The 14,294-nt window shown below is 42.7% G+C and overlaps 2 protein-coding genes across 2 annotated transcripts; one reads left to right on the top strand and one right to left on the bottom strand.

The window, feature by feature from the left end:
- Positions 1-1,207: 1,207 nt before the first annotated feature.
- Positions 1,208-2,469, bottom strand: LOC6047884 (phosphoglycerate mutase 2). Its single transcript, XM_001864843.2, has 2 exons — positions 2,159-2,469; positions 1,208-2,048 (listed from the first exon to the last, which is right to left on the bottom strand). The coding sequence occupies exons 1-2, from the start codon at positions 2,259-2,261 to the stop codon at positions 1,384-1,386; spliced, it is 768 nt and encodes a 255-aa protein (XP_001864878.1). The 5' UTR covers positions 2,262-2,469; the 3' UTR covers positions 1,208-1,383.
- An 8,278-nt stretch (positions 2,470-10,747) lies between these two features.
- LOC6047882 (putative transferase CAF17, mitochondrial) lies at positions 10,748-12,461 on the top strand. The gene is given in 5 exon segments (XM_038257286.1): positions 10,748-10,903; positions 10,965-11,187; positions 11,255-11,308; positions 11,311-12,015; positions 12,083-12,461. Coding segments are annotated over 4 exon segments (1,350 nt in total). The 5' UTR covers positions 10,748-10,903; positions 10,965-10,968; the 3' UTR covers positions 12,455-12,461.
- Positions 12,462-14,294: the final 1,833 nt, after the last annotated feature.

Raw genomic sequence — 14,294 nt, 5'->3', positions numbered from 1 at the left:
GCACTTTTAAAATACTCACTAAATTTCCGTCGAAAATGTTTAAAACTATTTTAATTGAACATCAAAAAGTTGATATGCCAACATTAAGTGCTCGATGAAATTAAATGCTGATCCCCAAGTTCAAGTCCTCTGTCGCGCCCCACAAACTGTAACAGACCAGCCCCGTTCCCCCCTTCAAGATATGTACCGTGAAAAAAAACAAGATCCATAAAAAAATAAGATGTTTTATTCCCAAGAATTTTATATTTATATATATATATATAATAAAATAAAAATTATAATTTATTGCGCAGCAATACAGGAGCAATGGGCCGCTTTGCTATCGGTTCGGGGAATGATGTCAAGGTGCGTAATTTAACGAGATCAGAGGCAAAAGATGGACGTTTCCGGTCGCAGTGTTAAATTTGTCCGGAAGTATGACAGCATCGACTGCCATTCAGGCTTCTGATTATAGCTTCGGGTTCAAAGTCGCACCGCTTCAGCATCATTGTGTTTTCCGGAAATTCACGTAGCTGAGAAACTCAAAACAAGCTTTTTGATAAAGGATTATGTTTATTATAACTTTTTTTCTCACCTGCCTTTTTGAAGAGCACAAAACTTCCGTTCTATTGACCGGAAAATTCTAACGCTGACATAATCTGCACCACCAACATTCGATGGAACTAGGCCAGTTGCTCGATGCGGCAGAAAACGGCGCAGCAAGCAAATTTCTAAAACATTCGCGAAGCAAAGAGAACGCAAAATGCACGGTACGTCTTTGTTTTGACATTTCTTGGAAACAGCAGTTGCTAGTCGAGAGTTGCTTGGATATACCCGCTGAGCATTGAACTGAAACTGGGGAGGATTTTTTTCAATCGTTCCCAAAGGGTAGGTTAGTACCTGTGAATTGCCACCAGGTGTAATTTTGGCGTGGCGGTAGTGTCGCTAGCCCCAACAGCGGAGTGGCGTATCTATATATATTTAGTCTATGGTTTTACTGCAACTTCTACCTCTCTCACTGCAGAAGTTGTGCCTGAGAGAAAAGTTACTTTTGTTGCAGAAAAGTACGGGAACGCTCTGCTGCCGTTTTTGTGCAGAATTGCAGAATTCTGCAGCACGGGAATAGACCTAATGTTTGCCAGTTAAACGACATTAAATTTTAGTAAATACACCGGGTGAATTCAATCGGCATTGTGCATTCGGAAAGTATATTCATAACAATAATATATCCATATTCTGGACTAGGTTGACAAAGGATTTTATTCAATAACTTTCTTGTATTTGGTGTGAATTGTTCCACAACAGCACAACATTGATTTATCTTATGATCCGAACACTGTGTCATTACTTTATGCTTGAATAATATTTTAACACATCGATCGCAGGATCAATGCTTACGGATATTTACTTAGCCTTTCCCTGGTTGGCGACCGATTCGATGGCCTTGCGGACCGTCTCTTCGTCACCAAGGAACTTCATCGAAACGACGGGCTTCAGATTCTCGTCCAGTTCATAGACGAACGGAATGCCGGTGGGCAGATTCAATCCCATGATGGCCTCGTCGGTCATCTGGTCCAAATGCTTAACAATACCACGTAAGCTGTTTCCGTGGGCAGCAATGATGATATTTTTACCGGCCTTCATTTGGGGAATGATGACATCGTTCCAGTATGGCAGAGTACGGGCAATGGTAAGCTTGAGCGATTCAGCCATCGGGAACTCTTCCGGCTTCGGATCGCCCTTGTAGCGTTCATCCTTAACGATGGCGTTGTAGTAGGCGTGGTCCGGTTCCATGTTCGGCGGTGGAACGTCGAAGCTGCGACGCCAGATTAGAACCTGCTCCTCACCGTACTTGGCCGCAGTTTCCGACTTGTTCAGCCCGGTCAGACCGCCGTAGTGACGCTCGTTGAGGCGCCATGTCTTCTCAGTTGGAATGCCGGTTTGTCCAGACTCGGTTAGAATCGAGTTCAAGGTGACCTGGGCGCGGGTCAACAGAGAAGTGTGCGCGACGTCAAACTTCAATCCGGCCTCCTTTACGGCTTTTCCAGCGGCAAGCGCTTCCTCTTTTCCTGTTAACAAGAAGTAAATAATTTAAAGTTACATCATGTTTGCCACTCGGGAGAGGTCAAAGATGAAGGCCACTTTCGCTCGACGTTTGAAGAAAGGAAAATCTACTCACCCTTATCGCTGAGGTTCGCGTCGAACCAACCGCAGAACAGATTCTTCTGGTTCCACTCGGATTCGCCGTGGCGGACCATAACGATGCGGTACTTGGCGGCCATCTTTCGCAAAAAGTGTATTGTTCAGCGGATTTTACCGTATAATTGAACAGGCAGCTATTATTTCTCACGACCCGCTCGAAAGTGCAAACTTTCGTTAGAATCTGATGAAAATTTTAGGCAAACTGATTTTATGCTGACCTCTACGTGACAGTAACAAGGTCAATCAAGTCTCAGAAATTAGAGCTTGCGCTGTCGGGACCAACCTCACATTTTTGACAGTCGTTTTGCTATATACACCCTTACCAAAAATCACGATTTTCTGACTTCAATATCCCACTTTTCATACGATTTTTTGAGTTCAGGTAAATACTACAACCATAAAAATGGTTATGGGTTGAACTGAAAAAATCGTATTAAAAGTGGGATATTGTCCGTTTCTTTTGAAGGTACACGCCGCGCGGCATTTTGAATGTGCCGCAGACACTGTTGCCAACGATTTTCTACACTTTTGGTGCAATAAAGAACATTTCCGGCAACAATGCCATGCAATTCGAAGAAGAAGATCAACAAAACAAAACGCACAGTGCGCGTACGTACACGAAAATAAAGTGAGGTTAAATTTTGTCAGGCAGCAAAACCAAATGTTGCGCTAGTGTGCGTAAGCGAAACGTCATAAAGCGCAATATTGAACACAGAAAATCATGAGTTTTGTGTGTAGTGGGTGTACACTGAAAAAACCCAACACAGCGAGTTCACATGCTTTTTCACGTGAGCTAATCCAAAAACTAACACAATGAATAAACATGCTTTTCCTTTGATTTAGACATGACTTTCATTATAAATGCACGTGAATACCGCGTTAGCTACACCCATCTTGATCCACTCTTTTTCCATGGGATTTTCATCCCAGATTCACGTGGATTGCACTTCGATTCACCCCAATTGACTTTTCCTTCAGGTTTCAAGTGAATTTCACGTTACTATCGAATGTTTTGATTTTGAAGTTCGAAATGAAAAAATAGTCTAAGTGAAGATGGCCACTCACATTAAATCTGAGTCAGAGCTCCTGAGTTTAATTTGATTATTCGCCAAAAAGAGGGTTTTTCGCGAAATTGTGGCAGGATTATTTCTAAAACTATGGTAAGTATTTTCTAAATATTTCTTTGGACAAAAATTTATGCCTAACAGTTTTTTAAATCATATTTCCAGGGAATCACCGTCTGCTTCTCGCCACCGCTGCCTCAAAAAATTTGAAGTACCTGCCTAAGATTTTTTTGGGGATGATGACTGACCCCATCGAGGCATGATTATGATAGTCAACGAGGATCCGAAATGTCCAAGGAGACCCGTGAGAGTCCCGGTGTGTGATGCAGGAGCACGATTTGCTGCTCATTCGGAAAGCATTTTTTTGTGTGAATTGTGAATGAAAAAGTGAAGTGTATGTGTATTCTCGAAGAAGACTAACCAAGAGACTAACAGTGTAATATATATTAAGAAATAAATGGAAAACTAATGAATAGCAAAATGCATTTTTTTTTTTTTCAAAACATAAATAAATAAAGATAAAAATTTTACCTAAAATCTTCACTTGAAAAGCAAATGAAAAACATTTGGTTTAAATGTGAAATCCATTTCATGTTCACAAGCATTTCTTATGAATATCACCTGAAACGACACATTAAACTAACGTGAATTTCATTTGGTTTTAACATGCAGCGCGATGAAAATTATTTATGTGATTTACACATGACATTCACATGCAAAGTGGTGTGGGGCAGATTCATGTGTAAAACATGTGATATTACTATGGGCCTTTCTTTCAGTGTATAGTTGTTAAATATGCTATATACACTGAGCAAAAATCCCACAGCTTATCGATGATCTGACCGATCTGACCAACGATTTACTGTGACTTTAGTCAATCACGGTGATTTCACGGGATTCACGGTGGGATCATTTTTCGCTCAGATTTTTGCACCGAGTGTCTTGCCATGTCGTCGATCTGACCCTGCTGTACGAGGATGCTAAAGGCCGCCATCTTGGGTGATTGAGATTGATAACGCGCGCAAACTGCGCACAGTGAAAACAAAAATATTTTTTTTTATTAATAATTCATTTTTTGTTACAAGAACTACTGTAGTAAAAGTCACAGTTTAGACAGTAGTTAAGTTAAACGTTTCATGTGATAAAAGTACAATTTTAAAAGAGGTCATGTGTGCTTAATAATCCCTACTTTAGTAGTTTATTTTGCAAATAAATTGATAAAAATCACCTCACCAACATACAGTAACTTTACATTGCGGTAGAATTTTACATAAAAACAATAATTACTTTATTTACATTTTATGCCTGCAGTTTTTGTACTAATCATTAGTGCAGTGTGGGGACGCGCAGTCTTGTTTTTCGTGTTATTTTCCGTTTCTTTTGTGTCGCTGTTCGAGTGCATGGGGTGATTGGTTATTATAATTAAATAATAGCATCATTAGTGCAGTGGCAGTGCGTGGCCGAATGGTTACGCTGTCCGCTTTGTAAGCGGATGATTCTGGGTTCGATTCCCATCTGCTGCAACCTTCCATCGGATGAGGAAGTAAATGTCGGTCCCGGCCTTGGTTGTTAGGCCGTTAAGTCATTCCAAGTGTAGGAGTCGTCTCCATGCCATAAGTACAAACAACACACCAAACCAAGCCTACTCCGGTGGAATCGCTGGCGGCGGTTGAACTCGCAATCCAAAGGTCGTCAGTTCAAACACTGGGGTGGAAGGTTCCTTGGAGTAGAAAGAGGTTTGGGTGCTCTCCCATTCAAGTCTTCGGACTCCTAGGTTCGAGCAGAAACTTGCAATAGAGACTACAAAAGACCCGGGGTCGTTAATGTGGATGGTTTGATTTTTTGATCATTAGTGCAGTGCCTGTGGGGAAGCGCAGTCTTGTTTTTTCGTGTTATTTTCCGTCTCTTGTGTCGCTGTTTGAGTGCATGGGGTGATTGGTCATTATAATTAAATGATAGCATCATTAGTGTGGTGTTTTCAGGACGCGCAGTCCTTGTTTTTCGTGTTATTTTCCGTCTCTTTTGTGTCGCTGTTCGAGTGCATGGGGTGATTGGTCATTATAATTAAATAATAGCATCATTAGTGCAGTGCCTGTGGGGTGAAAAGTGATTTTTTTGTGTGTGCCTTTTGTTTCGAATTTTTGTCGTGAATTGTGTGCTGCGAGGAGAAGATTACCCTTTGAAAATGCAGCGTCATCAGTGCATAATTGGCAATGGGAGCACGTGGTCGTTTGTTTTGTGATTTTCAAAGCCCCTCCTATATCATCGTTGATCGGAAGGCACGGCGTCGGGTGTTTAAATTTTTCGAATAAGGTTTTATTTTTTTGCGGTGAAAAAGCCATTTCTATATAATGATCGAAAGACGCACTGACAATTTGGATCGTCGAGTTAATAGTGGAGCAAAATAACTGTGTGTGAGTGATTTTGTGTGTTAACCAGAAAGACCTTCCGATAGCATCGTTGCTCGGAAGGCTCGCCAACGGGTCTGTTATGAAAGTCCTCCCCATAGCGTCGTAGCTCGGGAGGCATCGAAAAGCCAATACCTTATCTACTAACCCAAAAATATTAATCACGTGATGCTTGAAGGAGATGCTGTGGATTCAACGGTCTCAAGCGGTATCAACAAGTATATAGCGAAAAACTATGTGCTTGATGAGTCTGCAACTTCAACTATCGGACTAACATTCCTCCCTTTCGTTGAACTGCAGGCTTCTTGGGAGGGCGCCGGTATTGACTATTAAAGTAGGGATCTTCAGAGGTTAAACAGTAAACGGATGGTTGGCTCCCACTGATTATTTTTGATTCATTGTTTAACTTCAGCTGATCCGTCAATAACGGAGTAGCAGCTCATTGGCAGTCAACCATGCTCATGCTCATGCTCATGCGCATTTTATGCCTGCAGTTTATGTACTTTTTTTTTTACAGTGCGCAGTTGCTTTGTTTTGATTCCGTAACGAACACAAGGGGTTGGAAACTCTTAGAGCTATAATTATTATGTCAACCAGTATATCAAAATATATGTTAGTATACTTATTATTTCCTTTACATATCGCAAGTATACTTACCAATATACTCAGTATTTTAAAGAAATATTAGAGTTTCCAGCCCGAGGGGCGCGACAATAGTAAGAAATTAAATTATTTAATTAATTAACGGCAGGAATTAAATACATTAACGGTTGTTTACGGTCAAAACAACGCCACCTCTCCTTACACTACATTGATTTGACAGTTTGACACCGCACGTGTTTGTTGTTGTGTTTGGTAAAAAAAATTGCGTCCTCGAAGAGCAGCTTGAGCAGATAAGTGCCAGCGCGGCACAGGCAAACCGGAAAAGTTGCGCAGAGCCATCCCGGGTAGTGACCAAGACTTGGACCAAGACGTACTAGGGACGATATCGAAGCTGGCCCAGCTGGAAACGGCGCATTGTGACACACCTGAATGCTGCGTTTGCTTAAACGTATTCTCGACACCAATTCTTCCCACGGGCCACATATTTCGGCAAAAATGGTCCTATTTATTTGGTCTGGTTTCTTCGTCGCCACTCCCGCCAAACTGCTGGGCATGTTCAACGTGGCCCATCAGAAGTGGTTTCCGATGTTGTCCCTACCGTTGCCACCTTTATCACCGCTGAGTCTTTGACCTCCGTTAGTCCCGTGACGACCTCCATCACCGGTACTACCATGAGCCCGGTGGAAAAGCAAGCGCCGGTTGACGGTGATGAGGACTCTTCCCTGGAACGGAAAGTTGTGTATTTGTTCACGTCCTCGTCAAAGTCCTTAGCGATCAGCAACTTGGCATATTTATTCCAGACACTTCAGGAAATTACCAACTCAACCCGGTTCCACCGACGACCGTCGTCGGTGCCACAATTAGGTCCTAAATTGAAGCTTAGATTGCTGATATTATTGTTTACAGCGATAAAGCTTATTTTTCTGAGTAAAATGACCCTTTGAACGACCACAAAGAGTTTAAAATGGATTTTTAAATCAATTTCGAAAAATTAACCTCGCGGTCCTTCTTGACAGAAAAGCTCCTACTTGACAGCTCGTTCCAAGGGGATCATAGTTGATCCATCGAAAAAATGTTGTCTTGTCAAAAAAAAAAAAATTGCATTAAAATGAAAAAAAGTGATCAGAAATGGTTTTTAATCGTGTTTTTTACCGTTGTACATAAAAATTGACATAGGGCTTTAGTACCCAATTGATGCGATTCTTGTTGAAATAAATGAAACAACAGAGTTGAGTTTTTTTATTTGTCTATTTTCAATAAAATCTACAAAAAAGTCACCACCTAACGTAAGTGAAGGCCACTTCGAGTAACCAACCCTGATGGTCTCATAATTATAATGGTCCACTGGTTGCTCTTCCTTGACCCCTGATCCTGAACCTGCGAGCGTTAAAGTGGCCTAGCTGTTGAACCATTTTCCGGATTAATCACTCCTGCATCCGAGCGTGAGTGGACAACAGAATTTCATTTCCTCCGGTGTCGACTTATTGAAGGCATCGCTGTCACAAGCCACCACCAGCTGCAAAGAAATCTTGCTAGTGTCCGACGCAAGGCGCGTCCCAGGATCTCGTCATCGATTAAACCGCACTTTACCAGCTTTTTGATTTGCTGCTGGCCAATGTCATCAAAATCCGCCGGCTGCAACTTCTCCGCCTATGGCACTTTTGCATCGTAATGCTCCAGAATTTCCTCCGCCTCTTTTTTTTTATCCACCATGACCAAGCGCGAAACGAAAACAAACTTGACAGCCGAGCGCGCGAAAGAGACACAAAGCAAACCAATGTTTTCAAAGCAGGTGTGGCGCTGTCAAATGTCAAATGAAATGAGGAATTTAATTCCTTAATGTATTAAATAGCAAAAATTAATATATTAAGGCCTTTGTCACGCCCCTCGTTCCAGCCCCTTGAACCAACAGCTGTTTTTGCGCTGGAGCCGAAGTTGACATTTCCTTTTTGTTCTGGTGCCGAAGTTGACAGCTTGTGTTGGCTACTGGCGAGCTGCCTGTAGTGAGATATAGATGTCGCCCCCCTGTGCTGTACAGAGCACTCAAATAACGACGCCCAGACGAACGCCAGAATTGTGCCCGCCATTTCCGACTGCACTGAAAGAATCCAACATAGTAATCTCAAGTGTTATTTCACGTGAGTGTCTCAAAAAACCAACACGACAAATTCACATGCTTTTCCTTTGACCCACACATATTTTTCATGTCAAATTGATGTGAAAATCATTCAATATCAGCTGATCGTTAGCGAAAAACCTTTCATCCTTTTCTCGCATGATGTTCACTTTAAATTCAAATGAATTTCACTTAGATTTGCCCCATTTGACATTTCCTTTGATTTTGACGTGGAAAACACGTTAGATTGAAATGTTTTGGTTTTTGGTTGGCGAAAATTTCTTCATAAGTAAGATGGCCACGAACGGTGGTGGACCAAAATTTTTCGTAGTGTAAATGTTCATTTATGAACCAAATGTCATGAGTTCTTTTAAACATTTTAGTTTAAAATTGAGCTTTAACGCTGGTGGTAAGAAAAAAACAAAGGAAATTGTTAGATTTTATTTAAATTAATGCAGGTTAATTTTTTTTCAGAAAACCAAATTCCGGCTAGCGGTCATCTTTAAATGGCACAAGTTTGGGCCATGTCATCGAGGCGCCCTGCTGGACCGGTGAAACACGAAGTTGTTTTCAGAGGGCTCAAGTTGGCCGAGCAAAAATGCACCAAGACGTTCAAGTCTCGGATCAAGTACTTCTCGATCCAGGCTGGCCGATCCGTGATGTCCATTGTGAATCTCGAGAAGCTCCGTTTGCAACCTTTTAATCAGGCTTTATGATGGTCCACATTCATCAACGCAGCTCAACAGTAAAAGTTCAATATCAGAGAAGTGAAATGTGATTCAAATCTTGAAAAATTGAATAAAAATAAAAGTTATATTCATATGAATTCGTAAAATAAATTTATTTAAAGGAAAGCCTTCAATTGTTTAAGAAACCTAAGAACCACTTGAAAACCATTTGATTTCCACTAAAACATCATTGAAAATTTATGAGAAAAGCTTTCCAAACTCATGTGATTCGTCACATGAAGTTAACGTGTTTTTCATTCGAATTTACTGCGTGGTGCTTTGAAAATTTTCGATGTGATTCACACATGACATTCACATGCAAAGTCGAATGGGGCAGATTCATGTGCAAAACATTTGACATTACTATGTGACTTTCTTTCAGTGTGGGTAATTTTCCGAGTGGGTACGCGAACCATATCACTGAAAAAAAGGCACATAGCAATATCACATGTTCTACACATGAATCTGCCCCATACGACTTTGCATGTGAATGTCACGTGTAAATCACTTGAAAAAAATCTATCGCGCGAGGCTGCAAATCCAAATGAAAAACACGTTAATTTAAAGTGAAAGCTCACATGACTTTGGAATGGTTTGGACATGAATTTGAAATGATTTTTTTGTGTAAATTGAATGGTTTTCCAGCGGTTTTCATGTGCTTTGAATATTGCATACCATGATCTGTTTATTTTAAAAGATTTTTTATTCCGATTATTAATCAATTTTATTCAACAAGAAACTGTTATTCCATGATACATATAAAATAACTACAACTCATCGCACAAAAACAACCGGCACATTTTACGGTTAGCAGGTGTCCGGGTTACGGAACGAAAAAAATCTTCAGGAAACGCTTCTGGTGGTATTGCTGCACAGGCGGGAACCAATTCTTGAAGGCGTGGAACTGCTTGAAGACGGCCTCCACCGACTAAACCTGGTCTGAATCGAATGGCCACGGGTTGTCCAGCACCCGTCGCGAACTGCCGACGGATGCACATATTGTGCGTTCCGGAACGCAAATCATAAAGCGACCAGATACAGAAGTTGCCGGATCAATCGTCCAATGCAGCGTCAGTGATTGAAAAAAACAAATTCACGAGCAAACCACTCCGCTGGAGCTTTAATTTCTGTAAATTCATTGCAGAATGTTAGTCTACGTGTACATTTGTACATTTTCACTGTTTTTATATTAAAAACTTACCAACAAGTTCTAATACGAATCAAATTCAGGTTTACACACATAAATATGAATTGTACTGAATTTTGCGATCGATAAAAACGCAAATGAACCGTCTTCGTCCGTCGCCATTTTACGAATAAATGTTTTTTTTTTCATCAAACACCATCAAAAACCAAATCATTTAAGTCTCACGTGTTTTTCATTTCGAAATCAAGGGAAAAGTCAAATGGGGCAAATCCAAGTGAAATTCTATTGAATCCAAAGTGAACATCATGTGATAACATAATGAAAATAATCTCGCTTGCGAACAGCTGATTTCACATGATAACCACATAAATGTCACATGAAAATCACATCTATATCAAAGGAAAGGCATGACAAATTATCATGTGTTTTTTTGGAGCAGCTCACGTGAAAAAGCACATGAATTTGCTATGTGAGATTTTTTCAGTGTACACTTGAAATTGGTTTAACATGATTCTGCTAAAAATATTTTCAGTGTGTGATTAGCATTTTTCATAAATCTTATAAGCGTGTATGGTGTAAACAATGTAAACAAAAAATCAAAATAATCAGAGTGCATATAAATTGATTTTCAACATTCGGTTAACTCAACAGCACAGGTAACTTATATTGAACAGTAACTGTTGTGCTTATCAATCTTAAAAATTGCGTTCTTGTCAGAAAAATGCTTCTAAGGGCTCGATTGTGGAATAACCTGTCGAGGGCAGGCTCCATCCGGTCTTATAGTAAGATCAACCTAGAACGATTGGAGAACCGATCCTTGCTACGTGTCCAAGGCTCCGACGCCACCACGTTCCTCCAGGGTTTGATAACGAACGACATGAACCACTTTCAGCACGGAGCCAGTTCCATCTATGCCATGCTGCTCAACACCGCAGGCCGGGTTTGTTGCCGACCTGCGCCAATTTAATGCAATATAATGCTAATAATACCTATATTACGTATTATAGGTTCTGTTCGACACAATGATCTATCGGATGTCGCCGGAACAGTCGGACCACTTTTGGTGGAATGCGACGCCGGGTTGGTGGATGCGCTTAGAAAGCATTTGACGATGTTTCGGATACGAAAGAAGGTGGAAATTGCTCCGGCTGAATGCAGTGTTTGGGCTGTATTTTCCCAAGAAAATGGCTCCCTTCCGGAACAGGCTTCTCGTGAGGGTGTGAGCATTTACAAAGACACTAGACTGGCCGAGCTCGGGTATCGGATAATAACCGACAAAACAGTATCGTTAGATACTGTAAAGGCTGCTTTTCCTCATGGGACGGCATATGCGGAAGGTGGTTCCTACTTAGAGCACCGGTTTAGTCTTGGTATCGGAGAAGGCGTGAACAACTTTCCGCAGGGCAAATGTTTCCCTTTGGAGAGTAATTGCGACTACATGCATGGTGTGAGCTTTCACAAAGGATGCTACATTGGCCAAGAACTAACTGCAAGGACACACCACACCGGTGTTGTGAGGAAAAGACTGATGCCGCTGACTTTTGAGAATCCAGTGCCCAATAATGAGCTTCCGGATGATGCAGAAATCAAGTCGGTAGACGGACAAGTTGTGGGTAAACTGAGAGGAGTGAGCAATCTTGCTGGAATCGGTTTGCTGAGAATTGAAAAGGTTTTGCCCACGCAAACATTAGTGCTGGCCGACAATTATTATTGTTCTACACAACGTCCGTTCTGGTGGCCCAAAGAGCAGCCCAAAAGATGCTATCTTGTAATTAACAGTTGCGTTTGCTACACAACTTACTACTAACCATAAAATATGTTGCCTTTCTTTGTAGAACATGTCCGCAGAAGGTAAAACAAGCCACTCCAACACCATCATCAAATTTGCGTGCGAGTTGTGCAAATGGACGGAATCGTGCTCCTATTACGGCAAGCAAGCGCCATTCGTCAGAAATCTAAAGTTTGAAGAGGATTGTTACGTGATGCGAGACCCGTTTTGTCCGCCACCGTCGGTGAAGCAATCGTCGCCGGTGGAATACTTCATCGTGATTGGAGCCAACTGTAGAATCTGCTCAAGGGCTGTGTGCAAAAATTTAGAGTGCAGTTTTTTCTATGCAAACACCTTCTGCAGGCAATGTAGTCTATGTAATGTCACAAAGTTTCCCCTAGAAATTCAAAGTAGAATAAAAAAGCAGTTTAGAAATTGAAAACGGATCTATTTTTTTTTATTCTTAACTTATTTTAATTAGGTCCGTTTAGGTGCTATGACTAGGTTAGGACCGAGGGACGGTTCAAAATAATTTAGAATACATAAAAAAGATTTTCATTTTCCGCCGTATTTGCCGAGCATGTAACTGAAGAGTCTCAATTGGTCCACGCGGGTCTTGCAGGTCTGGAACCTGGCGCTGTACTCGTTAAAAATGTGCCACAGCTCAGTCGAACTGTAGAGCGCCTCCTCTCCTACCGCCGTGGTGGTGGCACCGGCGCCGGCGCCGGTATTTACTTGACTGCTTCCTGCAGGTCGAGGGCGATCCTTTGGCTTCACGTCCAAGACTGCGCCCAGCAGTGGAGGGAACGCCGGAACTGCTGGATTCTGCTTCTCCGCCTTCCTTGCCGGCGGTTTTGGTTTCGACGCCTGCTGTCGCCGCTGGATGAAATCCGCACGCTTGGGGCAGCTGCGGTCCGTAGCTTCGTGGGCACCAGAGCAGTTGGCACAAGGCCTCGGCTCGGCTTCTTGGACTTTGCACTCGTCCGTCTTGTTGCTCGACGTGACGCGCTCGGTAGACGTCAGCAGCACGCCAGTTCGTCGTCCACGTGCACCAGTACGGGTCTCGAGTGACGGTTCGCTCGTTCTGCAGCAGCCAACGGTAGATGGCGCTTCTCCCGTGTCCGCAGACACACCGACTGGCCGAAAACACTGGTTTGGATTCCACAACCTATCCCCGTTGCCGCACGGCGGTTTAACAGCGGGCAGATCGGTTGATCGCACGGCCCACAGGTCCCCGTCACGTGTATCACTTTAACGCACCCTCCGGCTTCGGTCCTCCCCAGTTGATCTTCTTCTCGCACGTGTCCCAAACAAGCGTAACGACGTCGTCACTCTGGCTCCGGCGTCGGTTTTCCATGTCGCAAGCCGCCGTTAGCCGAGACACACACCCTTCGTTCGCCGCTGCCAGCCGTCTTTGGGACGACTCTACTTCCAAGATGTCGCTCCACCGAGGGGTCCAAGCACGTGTTTCGTCGACTCGAGGTTTGGCGATGATTTTCGACGAAATCCGGGACTGCAATCAGGCGCAAGTGGGTTCCGCGAGTGCAAGGGACGGTTGCTCACAGAATTTTCCGACGCTCACGCGTGGGCGGATGCTCGAACGTGGGTGGCGGAGATGTATCGGTACCGCACAATGACCACGTGTCACGAATTCGAGGCCGGCTTTCAGCCCCAGATCAAGACCCACGTTGAACAGTGGGAAAGACGCTGTTCAACGACCACGGAGTTAGTTTAAGCTGCATTTCTGGCACAATTTATTCTTACCTGAGCACTAATCTGACCAAACGTCGCGCCAAATCGAGGGCTTGATCAAAGATCAATTTGTTGACCTGATTTTGGGAGAATTTCTTCTAAACTAGTTGTTATACAATGTAAATTGGCTTTAACTTACGTTTAACCACTCGATTTGTCTCCTGGGCGCTACTAATTTTAACTGTGCACTAACTCGCGTGGGTTTAAAGAACGGTTTGCACTTCTGAAGTCACCAACGAATCGCACAGAAATGACACAACCTTCCCAATTATCCCATAACCGAACCGATAATCAAATGGTCCGATTATAGTATTAATCGTATGCTACGAACACCAGCGAGATGCATCGTCTCCCCTGTCCCTCGTGTGCAAAGCTATATATTCTACTCATTTTAGCTCAAGCAGCTTACGCTGGGCTCTTTTAATAGACAAAAGCGTTGGGAAAATAGCAACTCTTACTCCCAACTCGCTGGATGCTGTGGTCATACGAACAAGAAAATTAAATGAGATCTGTACGCGGCACTTTGA

Source organism: Culex quinquefasciatus, chromosome 1 (assembly GCF_015732765.1).
Source record: "Culex quinquefasciatus strain JHB chromosome 1, VPISU_Cqui_1.0_pri_paternal, whole genome shotgun sequence".
NCBI lineage: Eukaryota > Metazoa > Arthropoda > Insecta > Diptera > Culicidae > Culex > Culex quinquefasciatus.
Note: the sequence above shows the minus strand (reverse complement) of the source record. Positions and strands in the feature narration are given on the sequence as shown.

What these genes read in the sequence shown, in the direction of transcription:
- LOC6047884 (XM_001864843.2), bottom strand. Translation starts at nt 2,261, where the DNA reads ATGGCCGCCAAGTACCGCATCGTTATGGTCCGCCACGGCGAATCCGAG. An exon ending in CGCGAACCTCAGCGATAAGG is followed by an intron (nt 2,049 to 2,158) that starts GTGAGTAGATTT and finishes TCTTGTTAACAG; the next exon opens with GAAAAGAGGAAGCGCTTGCC.